Raw genomic sequence first — 23024 nt, forward strand, 5'->3', positions numbered from 1 at the left:
GGAGTGGAGACCAACGAGAAAATGAAAGGAAATCTAACCGAACACTGCCGGAGCCCCAGAAGAAAGCACAGCTGCCTGGAAGACGCGTACCAGATACAAGTACGTGGGCAGAGCTGAAGGTCTGGGAGGTTTCAGAGAGCAACAGGAACAAGAGTGCAAGAGGGTTTTGGACCCCATGGGAGGCGACGAGATAGTGCATAAGGGGGCCAAGTTATTGCACTCATACAGTGCAAGACTGGGACCTGCACCTATATGAAGACAAGAGTGTGAGAGGGTCTCAGACCCTAAGAGAAGATGGGAAAGTGCAGAAGGGAGCATATGCTTGGTAGGAGAGTAAAGATAGCTGCAGCAGCAAACTGCGAGTCTGGGACCCTTCACCCACATAAGAATCCGAGAAAGGGGATCTGGGACCCTGAATAAAGCAGACACGCTACAGAAAGGAGCACATGCTTGGCAGAAGAGTAAAATAAGTTTTTGCAACAGAACATTGTTAGTCTGTGACCCGCACCCATATGATAGCCAAAGAATAAGAGGGTATGGGAGCCTGAGCGATACAAAGACAGTCCATGAGATGATAAACACTTGGCAGGAGAGTGGACCAAGTTGGACATATACTTGCCAGGAGAATGAACCAAGCTTTTTGTGTTCATCCATTGTGAGTCTGGGACTTGCACCCAAAAGAGAGCTTGAGAGTAAGAGGGTCAAGGACCCTGAAGACAAGAGAGAATGTTTTGATGAAAAACCCATTCTTGTAAGGGAAATACACCAAGCCGGTATTATAAAAAATTACGGGTCTGGGACCCGCACACTTAGAAAGATATAAAAATACAGTGACATTTACCTGAGAAGCTAACAGGGTAGATTGAAGGAAAGTAGAACCAGAAGGAACCAGAAAGGAGCACACCCCTAGAAACCTGGGGCATTTACCTGGTAGAACATTTCTTTCGTCTTTTGGACCACCCAAGAGGTTTGGAACTTTTCTGATGGCCACTGTTATCATGAACACTTTACTTTGTAAGAAACCAACCCTACACAGTTGATTTAGGTTATTAGTGTTAGAGACAGAAGTAGGATTTTCGTACAGACATTTTGTTCTGATATCCGGACGTATTCCTTAGTTTCCTTAGTTTCCTTTGAGGCAGGGACACCTCTTCTAGTATTTAGGGATAGAGGCGCATTTTTCCAATCCTTATATTGGTTAATAAAAGTTTATAGCCTGAAATCTGCTGCTTTTTTGTCCAAGCCTTCCTTCTGCACCCTTACACTGGGCATAAGTGGTTGTTTCTGGTGCCACCTTAGAAACTAAGGGCTGGCAGTCTGCCTCTGTGTTTACAGGAACCTTGACTTTTGAATACATGCCTTCTACAAACCTTGACGTTCGAACAGTTTTTCATTCCACTTTGAGCCTCTTGTGCTGTATGGCCGATCAGCTGAGCCATAGTTGTCTATTTGGCCTGCCCTTTTGAATGTGTACAACTAGGGTTACTTCCTGTAAAACACCTGGAATCTGGATGGATAGGGCTGGACGTCTTAAATAATTTTTGATATATTGTGATGGCTGTGTAAAGTTAAAAGGCCTGCATTTTTTGTATAGCATCTTGCTCCCCCACTTTAGGTACAGTATCAATATATACGTATGTTAAGCTGTATATATTAAAGTGGTGTGTAACACATTTTGGTTTGTCAAACTGTGTTGATATTTGTAAATTTTGCTTTGCTTAGTTTGTGGTGTTTTTGACTTGAATGCCAGTTTTTATTGAAAGGAGTGTTTTCTGTACATGTGTGGCTGTTCTAATATGTCATTCTCCATTTCTATTACCTATACCTGCCACCAAACCCCTGATTCCCCAAGTCTTTAAGCCTTACTGCTCAGCCTCCATGAGAGTTTAGTTAAAGTGTGAAAAATGCGATCCGAACCACTGAGTTGGCTTCCTAGAATCCCACACCATTACTGTTTCTGAAAAACCTCCCAACATAATTGTTGGGATATGTCCACAGTGATATGTCTTTTAAAAAAAAAGGAACTGACAGTAACCGAAAACTTTAAAACATCCCAGGTATGGTTTATTAGATTTTCTACTTTACATGCATGATACTTTAAAATTGTTAGGGTTTATTGTGCAGCTCTTTTGATGTGTTGGATATATGCACAAGCCTGAAAAGTGTTTGATGTTGCAGTAGCTGCTATTTGACTTTAGTATATTTGTTCAATGCTGTGCCATAACAATTTTACAATTTATTATGCAATTCTTCTTACCATAATTTTATAATAACTTGTTGTTTTTCTTTTTTTACTTTCCTTTCTTTTATGACTTGTCTGTTTAGATCAAATGTTACATAAATGTGGAGTTATTTCTTTGAATTGTATGTTTTATTTGCTTTAACCAAATAGCTAGACTGCTTCATGTTAGGCCCATTCTATTTAAAATTAAATTAAAATCACAAATGATTTATGTGCATTCTAAAATTTTTAATGTGCCATTTTGTTTGCTTTTCATGCTTTTCTCCCAAAGTGTTTATTTATGATTTATTTCTGCAAGCTAACTGAACAATTAGGAAACATAATGTTGCCTTCATGTGTTTCAAGTACAAACAGTAAAATTGTGTTTGTCTTGACAATATATGATAACATAAAAAACAATTATTTTGAGACTTGTCCTAGAAAATGTTTTGGGGTGTAAAGGAACTGTGGCCCGCATGACCCCCACCGACTCGCAGCCCGAAGGCAGAGAAATGACAGATACATACCTTCATCACCATCGTCGATGTATTGCAGATGTGAGAAACGTTACTCTCACCATACCCAATGAAGGAGGTGTCATCAATCGAACAGGTCAACAGACTATAACTCTAGAAACAAATGACACCATCATGACTTAGGTGCACATAGACATGAAGTACATAGGCATCCATGCATGAATCTATGCGAACATACATTAGATTATTGCAGGTAGACCTGAAACAAATGCTTATGACTGGCGCAGATAGAGGACAGGCTCATATAAATACTTTGCCAAAACAGAAACTGCAAGATGCCAAGAATACACATATCCAGCTTGCACATGCTTAATTGCAACTAACATGGAAAGCCATAAGAACAAAGATGGAAGCTATAGGTGCGCTGAAGTAAATGAGGAACGTGAGACAGACTTGGAGTACATGGAGGGGCTGACAGCCTGAATCAGCTAAAGGCAGGCATACAGAACTTCCAGCACAGACACGGTGCACACTCTAGCCAAAGGTCATCAGAAACGAAGGTTTCCAGTTACCAAAACGATTAGGCACCTGCAAGGAATGCAGTCTAAAATCCTCATAATTAAAAGCAGGGGAGCTCCATTTTGTGATCTCTGAAACATGTGACCAGGAAGAGCAGCACAATGCCTATTCACTCAAGGTAGATAGAGGTGTAAGCTGTTCCCATCGAACCAGAGGTGGAAAGATACAAGTGTTGCTCGAAGTTAACAACTGCATGTATTCTCTCAGGCTTAGGTGATCAGAGATGGCAACATGATGGAATACACAGCAGCTCTGTGCTCGTTGCCATTGCCTTGAAAAGGTACACCCAGTCTGATAGCTGTCCAAGGTCCCAAGGCTGGGAAGACGCATTCTGTCCAATCCGTAGTTACCTTTCACGGTAAGACATATTATGTTGCAATGACCAATAGCTTCGTTACTTTCCAGCAACTTTATATTTGTCGTAGGTAGAGGTGGTTCTGGGAGGAGCCACCAGATATGGCAATCCACTAATCTATCTAACCCCTATATATTGTATATGTATTTTCCCTAAACTGGCCAATCTGCATCCCCGGTAAGTTTTGGGGGACGTAACCTGTTTTTGTGATGTCACCCTTGGTTAAAACGGGGTGTCGCACGTTTAGAGAAAGAGAGCTCTGGAAACGATATGTTGTTCTATTGTGATCCCTGTTATTTTTGTTGGGTAATAAAGACAGTAAAATGTGCCCTGTGGTTGAGTCTTCCGTTCTTGCGGCTGGGATTCTGTTGGGGCCCTATTATCCTGTTGCTGGTAATTGGGGTTGCTGCTAGATGTCTCCTGCTGCTCCTTTACAGAACTTGAGGGCTTTTATAGCCCTCCGCTCCCTTCCCGTGAGCTGGTCTTTTTGTGCGGGCCTGCCCCTGTGTTCTGAAATTCGTGAGGGATTGAGATTGGCTGCCCCTCTAAGGCTCATATGAGCTTACTCCTGGTTTTTGTGGTAGGCCAAGCCTTTATCTGGCTTGATGCCCCCAGTCTTTGAGTCCACTTCTCCTTTCCCATTACAGCAACACATTGTTTGGGTAGGACACAACTGTCTTGCTTCCCCGCATTTGAACCTGTTATTGATAAATCCATTCAGAATCCTTTTAATCACTGACTGTAAAAGTAATGCTGGTTTTAGGGAATATTGCAGCTTCATATCATCTGCGAAGGAACACTCTGCCAAAGTATAAATGCTGCCTGGAAACCAGCAACACTGTATCACAGGCTGGAACTCTGAACTCTGGAGAATGTTTCTGGGCCTTTTTAAGTGGCTTACCCTCTACTGCAGGTTATTTGGCAACAGTGACCCTGCCGGGTTTAGAAGTATATAGTGTGTAAAGCTGACTGGTGAGGAATCTGTTTTATTTTTCATCTCAGGAGCTTAGCATCTGGCAAGAGGGTACCTTTAGGTTCTTTCACATGGGGAGAGGGTCCGTACAGGCTCCTCCTGTCATGTGAAGGTGGATAAGGGAGGGTGGCCAGGGTATCTAATTTGTCACCCTCCCCAGAACCAGGCAGGGGCTTTTGTCGCAGTGTATCCAGATATAATCCGAGGAAAATAATGACGTTGATAAAATTGCACCTGATTTCTTTGTTGTTTTTGTTTCACACAACACACATTTTTGTAAATTTAAAAATGGATAACAATTTATAGCTGTATCCCATTGGGCCATAAGTGACCCTCAGCTTCTGAGTGTATTCTCCTGTTTCAACTCAGAATCTTAGGGGATGTTAGCTACTGTGTATTCTAGTCTAGTGTAGTCTTGTGACAACAGAAAATGTCGAACTACAGTCTGAGGGATCTGCTTGAACTGTTGTGCATGTTCTATTTCCTCACTGGTTTCCAGTGGGGATAACGGATTAAAAGAAAACATTTAACTATAATTAAATATTCTTGTAATTTGACTGCACATGGGTAGCAGAGGGCAACGCAACAAACTCAGTGGTCATAGTATTGAACCCTTTGCAACACACTGTAGGCTAGCACACCCTAGGGAGAGGTGGAGATCCGATCTCTTCGTCCGCATCGTTAATATTTTGAAGGAAATTATGATACCTACTTCAAGGTCTGATCTGAGATCCCAGACACTGGTACAAGACACTGAAGCAGTTTGTTTTTGTCCTTCGATTCAAAAGCTGCTAAGAGACCTAGCAGAATCAACATCCTTTGTTTAATCCTGGCAACCAGTGGATGGATGAACCAATAATAACTTCTTAATGTACATTTTATTTTAAATTTTGTCTGTTGGGTGGAGCTACCTATAAGCTAAAACAAATGCATTGGAGTACAGTTACAAAGAAGATGTCATATGATGGTGTGGAGAGGGGGCAAACAACTTGTGGATGTTTGGTTATTTACCTATCCATTGTCTGCTCATGGCCATTCGCACTCGCTACTTGCTCCTCTCCGACCAACACACATCTTCCTAGGATCTCTTTGAGCTACTTCTATTAAGCAGTAACATCATTATTTGGGCTGCCGGTGTTTCTCAGTACTCTTCTGAGAGTTGGTGTGTAATCGCAACTTTAACTGTGCTACTGGTGTAATAAAAATGCCTTAACTCAGTGCGTCTTCAGCCATTTAATTTGCCTGTACCTTTTACTGAAGTGCTTTTAAAAACAAGCATTGAAAAAGCTAACCTTTTTGGCTTGTGTATGGATAATAGAGTGACATTTTCCAGGCACTGTTATCTTATGCCCAGGTAATAGCATGATTTTTCAGCTATTGCCATTTTATGATGAGGTAGTACCATGATGGCAGGGCCTGCATACCCATACTAAAACAAAACTGTTGGCTTTTCCAATGCTTGTTTAGTGTGGGCACAGTTAGCTTGCTAACAAGCTTGATGTAGGAAAGTCATTGCCTTAAAAGGTGCCAATGTGTGTAGGGGATTGTCAGGAATTGAGTGAACATCATATGCAATCCTTCAACAAACCCCTAGTGAACAACCACAAAGACACATTTAAAGGAAAGGTTCACCCATGTCTTTAATTCGACCAATTGTAATGAAACCCGCATTGCACTATATATAGCGATGTATTCACTTTTTTTTCTCAGAGTATAACTTACATTTTGAACAATCATTATTTACTGCACCTTTCCCATCTGCCATATTGTTGTAAAGTAATCCCATGCGCGATCAAGATCAGGTCAAGTGCCCTGGCGGCAATAAATAACAGAACACTCCTCTACTTGTGACATCACTTGCTACGACCGCACAAGCAGAGACCCTGGTCGTGACGTTTGTGCACAACAGAGGTAAACATACTGTCTACGCACTTACGTACTCGAATGTCATCACGCAACTGAGGAAGAGACACTCGTGCATAACCACATTTTTTTGGTTCACTAGCTTAGCATATTAAAATGTAAATTAAAAAATACATAGATGGTAGGTAATCAAATGACATACGGTTATCACAATAGCAATTTGGTTAAGAGTCAAAATGCATAGAGCTCCAAGAATTTATTTCCAATTGAATCATTTCTTTTGTTAGTCGGTGGTTTACTTTAATTTTTAATATTTGTCCCGCATGACAGTTCCCGCAGAATTTCTAGTTGTTATGTCAAATGTCTCAATCCGAGAGCACAATGAAACTATTTTATTTTAAATATTAAGAGATGCAGATTTCAAAAGATATACTTGTAATTTGCAATGCTTGATAGGCCCATGGTCCAATCTAGATCTCTCAACCATTTGTGTCCACGGGGAGGGTGAAAATACCTGATTTTTCTTGTTCGTGTGTGAGAGCCATTTGACTTATATGGGCTTGGTGGGTGAGTTAGCTGATAACATGGCAGATGACACCTACCAAAAGCATAAGAGTTTGTAGGTAGAACAAATGTTCTTTCTAGAGATTTTTAATTGACAAGTTGCTTTTGATAGTTACGAATGCTAACTGGCACGCAAAGCCCTGCTTTGTCTTCCCAGATAGTCGTAACAATCTGACCATTGGAGAGTGATGCGCTCACATGGTCATTATATTCCCCATCCGGTGGATTAGATCTGTGGCAACGACCGGTTAGGCAGATGTGCCTGTTGGTTGATGAAGAATAATTTAATATTGTGCCATTTTGAATATGTTACATTATTAGCTTTTTTAATGTGTTTATTAATAAAGTTCAAATTCAATTTTCGAATGAATGAAAGATATATTTCATAAGTATAATCCAAAATAATGTACTCACAACTCACCATTGTTCTATCTTGCTTCTTTTAGCTGGTAAATCCTTTACTGAATTTGAAAGTTTAGCATTCAAGAGTGCAGTATGGTAATTTTAAGACCAAGAACCCCTTATTCCAAACAGATAGGTTACAACATTTTATGTGGTGGCATGCATTTTCATGGTTCTGTGTTCTCGAGCCCCTTCAATGACTTAAGGTCATCAGTGGATGTACATGGACTATAAACATTTTCTTCAAAGTTCACGGTTTAGAAACAGCAATTCCCAAGTAGTAGCTATCGTACCTACTTTATCTTAGCCTCTATTTTACACATACATATTTTAATAATGGTATGGGCATAACATTACCACCTGGCCCATATGCTTCTGATCTCCTAGCCTGCCAACTGCTTGTGTATAACTATCCACAATGAAAACCATTATGCATTCTGTATGTCTTCTTTCTACTTCGAGTTAATGCAAAGAACTGTTGCAAGTAGATTCGTATTGCTAACAATCATGTTAAAGATATTTCTTAAATGAGATCTTACTTTTGTTTACTACAGCTGGCTGGATTTTCCTTCATTAGTGCCGCAAAAGCGAGCACAGGCGGGCATCCATTTCACAAAATGGATGCTCCCATGTGCTTGCTTTTGGAAAATTTTGAGCTTCAATTGCTCACAATTTTACATAGGGACTTAATAAAAAAATATACTGCCACTTTTTTTTTTTTATTGCCCATCTTTTTGGCCAAGAAAATGTTTTGGCCGAACCATTGCTTTAATTAAAATGGTAATGTATTTTTTACATCTGCTGGTTAGTTTGGCTACAATGAGAGACTTGGAGGACATTCCATTGGAGCTACGTTTTTGGGCGTAGTCTGCCTGTGAAAGAATCTAGTTTGTAGCCAGTGTGCTTCTATTGCCACGACTGTCAATGAGATCTCTGTCGAACGCAAATTCCATTCGAACAGCTTGGCGACCCAGTCTTTTTTTCTTTCTGTGATGGCCAACCTTTAATGCAATTTGCCTGCAACACCAGATGTTATTGCCTGTTACCTACCAATATTCTCATTGTGACACAAGCAGAACCAGCTGGGGTGCAAGCCTCCATATGGTCCATGCTAAAATGCAAACTTCACAATTTCTAGAGCTCCACCAGAGATGATTACTCATGGACTGCAACCATTTCAGTAGTTCTTTGCAGCTTATTTATTTTCCTGCCGCATTTACTATTTTGGCAGCTGACTTTGACACAAGCCAAATGTCGAATTGATGCCTGACCAGTTTGAAACTTCCTTGTGTGACTTTGGCAATGTTCTCGTGCCTGTCTGTGGTCATTACTTTGATTTGAAATCCTTTTGATTTGAAGAAGGCCAGTGGATTTCACAAAGCCAATGTTTCTGCATGGCAACATAGACTGTACATTCAGTCACCTGTACCACCACAGACCTTATTATATTTTTAGTGTACAAGTTCCAGCAAAAGCCTTATGTTAGTGAGAGTGTTTATAGTGATTGTTTCGACTACGTAGGTTTCGAATGCAAAGGTTTTGACAGAAAATGCACCGAAAAAAAAAATGCATTTTAAAAAAAAAATTAATGGGGCGGGGGTCCCCCCAACCCCTGTTTTATTTTTTCGCTGCATTTTTTTTTTGAAAGCTTTGCATTCAAAACTATTTTTTCGAAACAATGACAGGATAGCAGTGAGAGCATTATCCAGTGCTACTTGCTCTTGATTACACAAATCATGCATTTCAGGGAATAAGTAATTGCGCTGGTATTCATGGAATGAGGTTTTCGAAAGTTGAGATTTGTATAGTGTGCAGCCATTAAATGACAGTGCGCAATAGCTTTAATATATTTCCTGCTGTAATATTCTCAAGAATTGATTGATCAACCAAGAAAGGCTGCAGTGTTCGATATCAAGGATTCCTTGAATGGTCGGGTTTGTTCCAACTTCTTGTCTTTTAACATTTATCAAATGTTTGCCACAGCTGTTACCCCAGGTCACAGTGTTGCATTTCAGCATCTTAAAAATGTCAAGCAGCAGCAGTCGAACACTATGTATTTTGTTTCCCACAAAAGCCACTCTTAGGACAATTCAGTTTCTTCTGCTTCAAAGTTAATGGTTATTAACTCCACACTTGACATGCTATAGTCAGGGTGTTTGTCTTTGGTATTAGTTTATTCTTAGGTTTCTTTGATAGTTTCCAAATGGGATAAATCGAGTGGCTGAGACCCAATCACAAAATTGGGAAAACGACCACAGAATCTTGCACTTAGCCTTTTGATGGAGTTGATTCCGTGATTTGATCCACGTGTAATGTCTTTCCTTTTTTTGTTGATAGTGGCAGGCTAGAAGTAGATGGTGTGTGAGTAGCAATTATCCTTCATTACTTTCCATGACTCCCCAGTAATATTACACTCAAATTGGACACTGCACACAGGGGTTCATCATGACCGCATTGAGTCGAAGTTCAGAAATCTGCAACAGTTCTTCCCATGTCCCCATCGTTTGACTTCCAGTATCCCTTGTTTGTGGTGTAGTCTGAGTTTTCCTGTTTTTTTTCTAAGCCTCTATTTCAAGGATAGCAGCTTTTTTAAGCCTGGTTGGTCAGTGCCAACTGTAAATAATAATAATAATAATTTGGCATTTATATAGCGCTACAAACCCTCAGGTATCTGAGCGCTGCTTATTATTACCCACGGTGTGTGGTGCTCATTTTATCGACCTCGGAAGGATGAAAGGCTGAGTTTGGCCCCGCCGGGATTCGAACCTGTGTTACCAGGCTCTGCACAGATGTCAAAGCGAGCGCTCTACTCGCTGTGCCACTTTACCGGCTTAAATGTCCAAAAGATGGCAATGCAAAGTCTTGAATCCGAGCACATCTTAGAAGCCATTATACAAAAAAGACAGATTTACTGTTAGATATTTTCACTGGTCTTATATATACACACACCCTTGTTTTTTGATGTGCTGGGTAACAGTAACCGATCCTGTATCAGTTTATGTCTGATGCTACAATAGGATAATGCCAACAATGAAAAGTTAGACATACAGGGTCCTTTGTTTATGCACAGAGGACCCTTCATTTAAAATTTCATTCGGATTAATTTTTCATCCTTATTTTAATTATGTTTTATTTGTATTGTATTATATAATAAACGAAGTCCGCTTTTAATACTTCAAAATAAAAGTCAAAATGTCCAAAAAAGTCCACAAAATCAACAAGTATACAAATACAATAAGGAGCCAACATAAACATCATACCATACAAGCATAAACAGTCATCCATGATCATCCAATAATTTTCGAAGATTACAAGTATTTGCTTCCAAAATTGTGTCAAATAAAATTGGCAGGCATCATTATTATGACTCATGAAAGTGGCCCAGAGAACCTCTGACTAACAATTCCCAACCATACAAGCTGATCTTAACGCTTTTTGTCTTAGCCTGAGGAGAGAGAAGCATTCTGTCAGAAGATGTTTCATGGATTCTTAGCAGTCCTCCCCACACAGTCAACACAATCTTTAATTTCTTGGGATTTTCAACCATGACCTGTGATTTCCAAGGTTTGTACAGAATTAAATTTCAATTTCAAATACTCCCAAACAAATGAGTTACCCAAGAAATGGTTAATGTAACTAGGGGTTCCCACTCGTTCTGAGACATATTCAAGAAGCAAGTGAGTGTTGGTTTTGGTGGCAATGTTTACAATAAATTTCTCTTTACCTTGTATAAAGAGAAGGTCTTTCATGGTTGTTCTGAAACGGGGAAGGGTCCTGGTCAGTGTATTCGCAGAAGCCATCGAAAGCCATCGTTCGGCCATGAGCTTGGTCTGAACAAAATAACTACTTGGCATGGAACACTTTCTAGTAGCTAGAGTATCATACATCACCCTAATCAAGGAGGCAGCCGGGGCATAAACCGATTTCTGATATGTGACAACACTGCTCAGGGTAAACGTTACCAACATTGGTTGGGGATTGAACTCCAAGTAAATAGTCTCATGGGGGAATAGGGTGGCAATCGCAGTAGTTTCCTCAAGATTGCATGCTCTAATTTTACTACCTCAGGCATTCTCCCAAAGACCCAAATCTCTGTCCCATATAACATGGTTGGCAATAGCTTGACTTGATACAGCTTAATAAAGAGACCAACTGAGTATCCTCCTCCCTTAGTAGCAAGAACAAATTGCACCAGCTACCTGGGAGGTTTTAACTTCGAGTTGTGTATCACCTTGAAGTTTAGAGTCTAGAACAATTGCCAGGTTTTCATATATATACACTTCGAATGGATCGTGTCCTCCCACATGTTACTCCTCTATGATATCTCCCATATCCAGCCCCAGCTGCTTTGGAATTTCTGGCCGAGGGCGCTGTGCGCCGATGCGGTCAACTCGATGTCCCTCGAGGGCCTCCGTCTGGAGGATGACATCATCGAAGATATATATGGAATGTGCAGCGGCCATTGGCTTAATTTCCGTTATCCCAAGTAAGCTATCACTTTGTGAACTATGGCACGCTTCATTTTATTACTTCATAATTGTGAAGGATGTCTTTGGAAACCCTGAAGACCGGATTTAAGAAATGCAAAGATTGCAGTGCTAAAAGGTCACTAACGGACCCACATCGGGTGTGTTTGTGGTGCATTGGTGTGGAGCACAAGACCTCAGCCTGTCAGTCGTGTCAATCAAGGACGGGAAAATCTCGGAAGGAGCGTTAAGGGAAATTGTCGGTATGTAAACTCCACCAAAAAATCCCCTGGAACTACCCTATCGAAAGACCATTCCTCCGACGAAGCGAGAAGCCACTCCCCTCGATGGAAGAAAACTAAAAGGTCGAGGTCGCGGTGTGGCTCTCTCCACTCAGCGACAAAATCGTAAAAAGGCATCATAGATCGCCTACTTTGTCTTCCTCGTCTGACTCATCTCCAGAGAGGAGTGTATCTTGCCCTACTAAGGCCTCTGCTCTGGCTGAATGGGAATCATTCAGCATGAAATGCTCAAAATGTTAGATAGTCAGAAGCCCTTGAAACAAGTAGGCCATGCTCCTACCATGCCTTATGAATCCAGTAAGGAAAGGATTTGAGCCAAACACTGCGTGCCCTCGAGCCCGGGATGTAGGCCATATTTTCATCAAGCGCCGTCGAGGCCTTGACACGATGAAAAATCATTGAAGACTCGTCGGGTCATCGAAGTCTGCCATGGACAAAGTCCACGTCGATACCATAGACTGCATTGACGCTCAAGACGTCTTCATCAAAGACATGAATGTCAAAATGAAGTTTGGCGACGACTTAATCGGTGTCTGGCTCAAAGCCATCGACGCCTTTACCAAACATTCCAAAATCCTTCACACCATTGCCAAGAAAGGATTTTTTTAAATCTCTCACATCCATTTATGAAGACAATGAGCCTTCAGATGGCAATGATCCACCTTTTGGAATACAATATGGCACACCTAATGTTCCTGATCGTTTTATATCAGAGGAATCTTGGTTGCAGGACCTGCGTGATAATTTACAAACAGCCACTGGGGTGGACACCTCTCCAGGATTGGATTTTGGCAAGCCAGACCCAAATGATCACGCAGATTCCACTTACAGGCGATTAATGACCAGGGTTACTGATTTTATGGGATGGAGCAGGTCTGCCCTCCCATTCGAAAATGATGACCTCACTGATATCCTAGACAAAGATCCTCAAAGGGATCCAATCCTTCCATTTGATCTAGCTCTACAAAATAAATGGTAATTGATTACTAGTGTTAGAGGAAGAACTTCTATTCTATCCAGTTTTAAAGCAGTATACATTGTATTGGAGTGGTTGCGTTCCTTCAAAGAAGGGAAGGGATGTTTGTTTCGAAAGTCTTCATGTGAAATGTACTTTAAAGTAAACCGCCTCTGTGTCAAGAAAGAAGACCTATAGAAAAGGGGAGCGGTGTGAAGAGATGAAGTGTGAGCAAAATCCCCAAGAAAAACTATAAAGAATAATCAAGTTTCTGATGTTTGTTAATCTGCTTAGAATCACATGCTGTGCATAGTCCGACATCCAGTGGTCACTGCGGAGTATTGCATTTTGTGTTTCGTAGTCGAAAAGGGGACGTCGACAAGGCGTGTCTGTAACACTATCCCTATAGTGACGTGCGGTGTACCCACAATCCCTCACCCGTCGAGGTCCCTCAGATTGTTTTTTTCCGCCCAGATATTGGTCGCCTTTACGCGGAGCTCCTCGAGAGACATTGCAAATTCATTTACTCGACCTTTGGTCATTATTTATTAATATCTATTTACATAAGATCCCTCCCTCGACGTAGCTGCGAAGCCTTTTCTCCGCCGAGGAAGAACTTCGACGGCGGGGACGAGACGGAGGAGATCCTTCGGCGCTGCCGAACACGTGGCCTGGCCTCGCCGGCCAAAAGACAGTAGGGAGAGTGGGGTCGTTGGACATTTCTTGTTTCTCTCTGAAAATGCCTTTCCTTTTCCCCTCCCTTTCCCTCGGGGTTGTTATTACAGTGAAATATTTCCTCCTCTATGGAGGGGACACCCTTTAGGTTTTGCCCGCATTGCAAGGGCACGTTTACCTGGAAAGACGAGCATAAACGGTGTAACCGTTGCTTGCCCCTCGACCACAAGGAAGACGGCCGCGCGGCTTGTCAGCTTCTTAAGCCTAAGACTTTAAAGGACCGCAGGGTCAAAAGGTGGGCGGCCTACGCCATGTCGAGGTCCGATTCCTCACCCGCCGCTGCAGAAAGTGACGAGGAATGTGATAACTCGACATCCGTTGCGGAAGTTGTAGACCTCTCTAAGGAGCGCTCGCGCTCCTCGTCATCTGTCCCCGGCCCCGACAAGTTCGGCTCACGCCCTGCTTATGGGGATGAACACCCCGGCAACACTGACGCACACAAGAAACACTCCATAAACACATAACCCACGGCTCTTCTTCGTCGAAGTCGAAGATTGCATCAGTGCCAACGGAGACGCATGTTCCACCGGCATCCTCCTCAGACTGTAAGAGTCTTAAGCCCCCCTCGCAACCACAGACGCGACCAGCGACTGGGCTTCCCCCAGATAAGGGCGCTACCCCCAAACCGCCAGACGAAGCGCTCTATCAGAGAGCGCCCGTCGCCGTAGAACGCGCAACGCCCGTAACGTCAATACCAGAGCCCTCCACAGACAGATTAGTCGTCGAGAGCCTGGCGAGGATCGTTTCCGCCCATAGCCAGAAGCGGACGGCAAAAGATACGCTGAATACCGCTCAGAAGGCTAGAGAAACGCCGAAAAGGCCTGAAGGAAGGCAGGAACTGCCCCCTTCATCTAAAGGGACTCCTAGCCTACCAGAAGGCTTTTCAGACGGCGACGGAGACCTTTCTTTGACGTTATGGGAGAGGTCAAAGTGTTTTCAGGCCAAGGACCCTTATTCCCCCCCCCCCCAGAACGCTCAGGGGTACCTCATGAGACCCTGGAGAGACTCCAGTTCTGTATGGAGAAGATGGAGAGGTTTATGGAGACTCAAAACCTACCACCACCCAAGAGGGCAAGAGAGGGACCTCAGATGGACCCCAGAGCTAAATTCCCTAGGCTGTTTAATCCCTCCCAAGTGGATGTAGATTTATCTGACCTCACTCAAAAGGACCCCCACTTACAGGAGGAGGACGAATTTTTAGGCAACGAAGAGGAACAGAACCTAGAGGAGGAGGGTTTTGAAGAAAACCCAGATACAGGTGGGGGGGCTTCGGAGAAGACCCAGAGGAAGGTGCTTCACAGTCCTGGCAGTCCCCATCAGCGTTTTCGGACCCTGATGCACTAAACCTGTCCCCTCCCGAGGACTCACCTAATAGGAACACGTCACCTATAGACGATCAACCTACATTTTAATGCACTACTACGCAAGGCAGCAGCGCATTTCGAAATAGACACTGGGGAGATTTCTCCTGACATTGACTTTGTGGAGAAGGTAATCAAGGAGAAACCCCCTGTCAGCCAAACCATTCCCCTCCTCGCTTCAGTAAGGAGACGAATTATCCCTTCACTATCTACACCTGCGTTGGTCAGAGGGGTCAACCTGAGGATAGAAAAACTATTCAGTCCCTCCCCTTCAGACCCGTTGTTTGTCACGGGCCACTCTGTACCAGACTCCCTAGTGGTGACAAATACAAGGAAAAGAGCAGGGGTCCCGCTGTCTACCAGCGAAGCACCACCAGATAAGGAGGGTAAAAAATGGTATGCCCTGGGGAAGAGGATCACAGCCTCCACTGCTTTTTCCGCAAGGATTGCAAACAAAAATTCCTTGCTAGCAAGTTACGCAGATGCACAATGGAGCAAGCTACGTAAGGACGCCGAGGAGGTACCAGAACCCCTACGTACACGCCTTCTGGCCACGATTACTGAAGGGACCCTAGTCAACCAAAGCATCGTGAAAAACACTCTGGATGCTGCAGAAACGGCTGGTTGTTCCCTAGTCCAAGGAATACTCCTCAAACGCCATGTCTGGCTGCGTAATTTGTGGTTTAAACCTGAAACACAAGCATCTCTAATCAACAAGCCTATAAAAGATGCCAACCTCTTTGGAAAGGCGGTTGATGAGGCACTAGAAATGGCAAAGAAAGAGTTTGACACCATCAAAACCCTAGACCAGATTTCTAGGCCTCCTAACAAACGTGGCTATGGCAATAGGCGCTTTTTTCGAGGCCAACGCCAGCAGCAAAATCAGCAGCAGCAATACTCTGCAAATAACTGGTCCTCTAACCAAGGCACCAGTGGCCAATACAACCAGAGAGGACAACCACGTGGCAAAGGGAGAGGTTGGGGTTCTACCCCTAGAGGTTCCCAAGCCACCAACACCAAATGACTCGAAGATTCGGGTCCCCTCCCATGCATCGCTGGTCGGGGGCCGGTTAACATCCTCTCTTCCAGCATGGGAGGGAATAACTTCAGACCGCTGGGTACTATCAACCATAGCCCGCGGCTACTGTATAGAATTCAACAGTTCCCCAACGTACAGACCCCCAAGGGGGCGACGCATGACACCAGAACACCTCGCCATCCTTCTACAAGAAGTGGACCAGCTACTGGAAAAAGGAGCTATAGAGGTTGTGCCTCTATCTCAGGTAACGAAAGGTATTTATTCAGTGTACTTCCTTGTGCCCAAAAAGGACTTAACCATGAGCCCTGTATTAGATCTGCGCCCAGCAAACAAATTTGTCAACCTCAAAAGTTTCGTATGGTGACCTTACAGGAAGTGATCCCCCTGCTATCACAAGGAGATTACATGACAACACTGGACATGAAAGATGCATACTTTCATATTTTAATGTTGCCAGCGCACAGAAAATACCTCAGGTTCATGATGGAGAGCAAACACTACCAGTTCAGAGTAATACCCTTCGGGATAGCATCAGCACCGAGGGTATTCACGAAAGTACTGGCAGTGGCAGCGGCCCACCTGCGCAGGTTGTCCATCCCAGTATACCCTTACCTCGACGATTGGCTCATAATAGGGGATTCTTACGAAACATGCTTCTCAAATACCCAAAAGACTGTAGACCTTTTGTTCCAACTGGGCTTCTCCATCAACGAGAAGAAGTCCAGCCTAGACCCCAGCCAAGTCAAACAATTCCTAGGGGCTCTAATTCGAACAAAGGACGGCCTCGTCTTCCCCTCCAACGAGAGGGTCCAAAACATGCTGTTTCAGATCCCTCAATATGTAGCAGGTCGAGAGGTGACGGTACGCAAAGCAATGCGATTGCTAGGAATGGTGGCGTTGTGTATTTTTTTGGTACCTGACGCGCGCCTGCGCATGCGCCCAATGCAAGAGTGGCTCAACAGCCAGTGGTGTCAGGCCAGCGGACAATGGGACGATCTAGTGGTGGTCTCGCAGGCCTTGGTTCTCTCGCTACGGTGGTGGTCGAAGGAAAACCTGGTAATAGTGAAGCCATTTACCACCCCCCGCAGTGGAAGCCACTCTAACCACAGACGCATCCCTCAAAGGATGGGGGGGGCTCACCTATCCCATCAGACTCCTCACAGAGTTTGGATTCCGAGCGTAGCTTCCAAGCACATAAACTTACTGGAGCTACTTGCTGTGTTCAAGGCACTAAAAGCCTTCCAGGCACACCTACAATGGAAGACAGTGATGGTCCTCACGGACAGCACCACAGCCATGTACTACCTCAACAAACAAGGGGGCACTCACTCTCCAGGACTGTCCAAGCTGTCCCAGAACATCTGGAAGTGGGCTCTCAAACACAACATGTTCCTACTGTCACAACATATACCAGGGGAACTCAATCTGTTAGCAGACGAACTAAGCAGAGACTTCCCTCTGCCCTCAGACTACGAATGGCGTTTACACGAAGACATCGTCTTTGACGTTTTCACACAATGGGGGTTCCCAGAAATAGACCTGTTCGCAACCCTGGAGAACTCACAATGCCTAGATTACGCCTCCAGGTACCCCCAGAACCAATCCAAGGAGAACGGTCTATCGATTCCATGGTGAGGGAAATTTCTTTACGATTTCCCCCCCCCCCCCCCCGACTCCCCTTCTCAACAAGATTGTGCACAAGATGCACCAGGAACAGGTTACCATAATACTAGTGGCCCCTATGTGGGCCCGGCAGCCATGGTTCGCTCACCTGATGGAGATGTCTCTATCTCCTCCAGTGAAACTTCCCTGCCCGTACAACATGCTGTCACAGGACAAGGGCAGGACACTGCATCCATGCCCTCAGACCATGAATTTAGCAGCCTGGCTCCTGAGATCATAGAATTTGGACATTTACAACTCCCGCAGAGATGCATGGACATCCTCAGGGAGGCTAGAAAACCTAACACTCGTCACTGTTATTCTAGCGAATGGAAGAGATTTGTCATCTGGTGTAGAGGAAGAAACATCAACCCTGTTGACTGCTCTCCCACACAAATTGTTCTGTACCTGACCCATTTACTGGACTCGAGTCTAGTATTCAATTCTATTAAAGTCCACCTAGCGGCACTTTCTGCATGCACCACTTCCCAACTTAAAGTGTCATGGTGGAAAGTTCCAGTTATTAAAGCCTTTATGGAGGGGGTAAAGAGAATACACCCTCCGATAGCAAACCCAGCTCCCGACTGGGACTTAATTGTGGTACTTACCAGGCTCATGGGCTCACCATTTGAACCCATGCAAAAGGCAACTCTTAAAGACCTCACTCTTAAGACCTAATAGCTATCACCTCCATTAGGAGAGTAAGTGAACTACAGGCCCTTTCTGTTCTAGACCCCTTTGTAACGGTTCACAAAGATAAGGTGGTTCTACGCACACACCCAAGTTTTGCAGCGAAATTCATCTTGAAATTCCATGTCAACCAGTCAATAGAACTACCAACATTCTTTCAAAACCCTTCAAATTTGGGAGAAAAAAAGCTTCCATACACTTGATGTGCGCAGAGCTGTCATGTTTTATATGGAAAGAACTAGACCACTGAGAAAAACTAATCAGTTCTTTGTCTCGGTGGCAGCAGGAAGAGAAGGAGATGCAGTCTCAAAGTCCACTATATCTAGATGGATTGTTCAATGCATCACTCTCTGTTTCTCTCTTGCTAAGAGAGAACTACCCTTCAAGCCAAGAGCACACTCTACTCGAGGCATTCATTGCAAATGTTTCCCTTGAATCCATTTGCAAAGCGGCAACCTGGAGTTCTGTACACACCTTTACAAAACACTGCTGTCTAGATGCCCACTCTATATCTGATTCCCAGGTGGGACAAGCAGTATTAAGACATCTTTTCTCTACTGTTCCTTCTCACAACCCACCTCCAACTCCGGGTACTGCTCGCTAGCCTATGCACAGCCTATGCACAGCATGTGATTCTAAGCAGATTAACAAACATCAGAAGACAATGCATTACTTACCATAAAAGCATTTCTGATGGTTGTATGCTCTTAGATTCACATGCGCCCACCCTTCCTCCCCGCTCGGATGGAAGGAACATAGACATCTTTTTATATCTCTCTTTTCTGTACTCACTCGCGTCTAGAAGGCTCCCTCAGGGCAGAAAAAATACAAACAGAGGGACCTCGACGCGTGAGGGGTTGTGGGTACACCGCACGTCACTATAGGGATAGTGTTAGACACGCCTTGTCGACGTCCCCTTTTCGACTACGAAAAATAAAATGCAATACTCCGCAGTGACCACTGGATGTCGGACTATGCACAGCATGTGAATCTAAGCAGATACAACCATCAGAAATGCTTTTACGGTAAGTAATGCATTGTCATCGGGGCGGCCCCCAGGCAGTAGTGATCCTGGAGGACTGCAGAGATCCCATCATAAAGAAATGGGCGGTACACTGTGTATTCTCGCTTGACATCCTCTTAAGTCCACCTACTCCTTCATAATAGAGTGTGCTCCTTGTAATTCAAACCATCTAATGAGGTGGGTGCGCTCCTTTCACACTTAGAGCCCTAGGCAGGATAATGATCCATGAGGGCCACATAGTCCCCATCATAAAGAAATATATACTGGGAACGTTTCAAGGCAGGGGAGCAACCCAGGAGAACTACAGAAACCCAGAAAAGAAAATATGAAGAAACAGTAATTTATAAAGAAAGTGAATGTTGAGAGATTCTTATTTTGGCTAACAAACGTTAACAGGAGTGCACAGCTAAAGCACAGGACACCTGGTTGCGTGACCTGTGATGGGTGGACATATTGACAAGTTTCTAGACCAAACCCATAGAAAGCAGAGTAGAACTCAGGAGCTGTATACTTGAGACTTGCACTCATTAACACCACAGGATTTGCATGTGCATCTACAACAGTCGTACTATTGCACTGTGCTCTTCTTTTTTCTTACAAAACCACATGCAGCGAGACAACCTACACCAGGGTTCAAAAGTGAGGGGATCTGGGAGTTATTTAGCTCCTGCTTGTAACCTAGACGAGCCTCGTTGGCTTGACACCAACCGCTTGGCTCCCCGAGCCAACTGATACCAAACACACCCCTATGTGAATTTAACACTGTCTTTGGGACAATCCATAAATAAGTTTTAGTGCATATTTATATGACATTTAAAGCATAAGGGGTCCTAAAGAAATGACACAATGTTAAGTGTGCATCTTTTGTTGAAGTAAGGATTGCAGGGTGCTATGTAGTAGCTCCTGGTTCCCGAGTGGTAGCTCCTGCTTACTGGTTGATGCCAGATACCCAGAAGCTGCTTTTAGCTCCTGTTTATCTAATCTTAATTTTAAAGGGAGAGGCTCCCTTTTGCCTCCCTACATTCAAATTGGCGGAACCCGGGGTAGGGGCTCTAGTGGCTGGGAAACGTGGCCGGCACACTGTGTGTTCTCGCTTGCATTTCCAACCACCTGATTGGCTGAGCGTCTTTCCCCAGGTGCGGATGGCACATAATGTTCTTGCAGAATAGAAGTAACTCACTGAAGCATAAGCAGCTCGATCTCCAAAAACATTGCTATGATGATGCTTTGTAATGTGACATGTCCATGTATACAATGTTGTAGCATTAGAAATAGAATTATCGATTAAAGACATACCTAGCGTCAGTATGAGTTATGCTTATTGGAATGAGTGCACACATCACTTATGTTTAATGCAGTGGAGTATAGACGATATGATGGGACCAGAAACACTGGTAAAAAAACACTAACTTGCTTGCATTGAAACAAAAAACAAGCAATTCTCATTAAAATAATGTCTTTTTTAATTGGCATGTGTACAGCGAAAATAAATATAGAAAATATTCTTCCTTTTTTTAATAAAATAAAAAAATAAACTGTTATACTGCTTGAATAGCCTGTATGTCAGTGAACCCTCTGTATTGACCAGTCACTCTTGCAACCTCCTCCCTGATGGCTTGTACAGCACATGCTGGTATAACTGTAGGACTCCAGTCTATCGTGAATCGGTATGCCATAAGCCTGTATCATCTGTTAAAAAAATTTAAATTGTTCATTTAACAGGTTATTTTTTTTAGGATTTCTTTTGGAATGCTCTACTCCGCTTGAACTGCGCCAGGCAAAAATAATGAGCATGGGGGCAGGGATGCGGGGGCGGCGGGGAGATCTATATCTTTCTGAACAAATATTAATATTGGGATTGCTTGGTCTATGGAAACTTTAATTTATTGATAAAAAAGTAACATGATGACCATGATTGGTTGACTGTAATAAACCAAGAGCAAATATTAGATACAAAAGATGAAAAACACTTGAGATTGTTGGACATATGGATTGTAAATTAATTTGAAACTAATTGCAAGTCTCTTAATCTGTCATATAAACAGACCCTGTCCTCACTCATTACTGGGAATACATGTACAAACAGTGCCACGAAGTTCATGCACACTGGTGTCCTGAAGTCGTCTGCATTGGGGAAGATCTTCAAATAGGCCCTGGAGGTGGTGTTTTCTCTGCCACATGTATGTTATTTCAATGTTTCAACTGGTGACGACAATGGCAGGGACAACAAGTGGAAACGCCTTCCATTCTACTAGGAACTGGATTGGGAAAATTGTCCTCTGTATCAGTGATTTCTACCATATCTCATCTGTGAATTCCGGTTCATACATGAAACTCTGAAAGCTTGAATTTAAATTCTTCAAGAAATTCACAATTTACCTAAAATAAAATAAGTAAAGGTAATAGTGCATTTAACAGGAGCTTTAGTTGGAAAGGTACAGGACAGGAAAATGTCTAAAAAAATGATTTTGACAATACATGCTGAATTTGTTAATGGGTTCATGGTGCTAAAAAAAGACATCACTAGAAATATATTGGTATAAATAGCTAATTCACAAGGTTTAATTGTTTCATTATATGTAATGGATACAAGCAGTTTATAGCGGAAGAAACACATATACATACTTTTTTTTCCGATGTTGTAGTTATTAGCACTTAATCACAAATTAAGATTCTGGTAGTGAGAAATAACTACAACGAACACTAAGCAACTCACAACAGTAATACAGGGATCGGAGAAACGCTTTGCTGAAATTTAGGGAAAGCCAATGTGTCTTCGCATTTCAATGGCAACACATATATGCATTGAGTAGACGGTACAGTTAGCTGAGTAGTCTGCTTCGATCACAACTACGGGTGTGACTTTGCTGCTGTGGTAGCTGGCATCAAAAGTAGGGGTATGGGATATGATTTATTGTTGTCGGGGCACTTGACCTTAACTTGATCGGGCTGGATATTCCATTATCACAAGATAAAAGGGGTCCGGGGGGAACCGGTGCAATTCTGATATTAATCATTCTAAATGTAAGCTATGTTCTGCAAAAAAGGTTTAATACATCGATAGATGGTGCGATGAGGATGTTATTACGATTGGTCCAATTAAACACTTGGTTGAACCTTTCTTTTAAGTAGCACAAGATGCTTTTTCTCCTAATACTGGAATGTTAGAAGAGAAATATGTGATTTACTCATTTATATTATCTTTCTGAGTAAGTAAATGTTTTTGTTTTTTTAAAGGCTCTAGGTGATCAGATAGTATTTGTTACACGCCCAGACAAAAAGAAGATCCTCTTCTACAATGACAAGAGCTGTCAGTTTACAGTAGATGAAGGTAAGTCAGCGTTATTTGTAGTAAAT

General features: G+C 43.1%; 1 protein-coding gene across 1 annotated transcript in view; it reads left to right on the forward strand.

The window, feature by feature from the left end:
• Positions 1 to 23024, forward strand: part of GTF2E2 (general transcription factor IIE subunit 2) — a 648065-nt gene that overhangs the window by 411484 nt on the left and 213557 nt on the right. The window contains exon 6 of the mRNA XM_069626171.1: positions 22905 to 22998. Within this exon, the coding sequence (XP_069482272.1) occupies positions 22905 to 22998 (94 nt within the window). The remainder of the gene's footprint in view (positions 1 to 22904; positions 22999 to 23024) is intronic.

This window comes from Ambystoma mexicanum, chromosome 6p (assembly GCF_040938575.1).
Source record: "Ambystoma mexicanum isolate Mex_15411 chromosome 6p, UKY_AmexF1_1, whole genome shotgun sequence".
Classification (NCBI taxonomy): Eukaryota; Metazoa; Chordata; class Amphibia; order Caudata; family Ambystomatidae; genus Ambystoma; species Ambystoma mexicanum.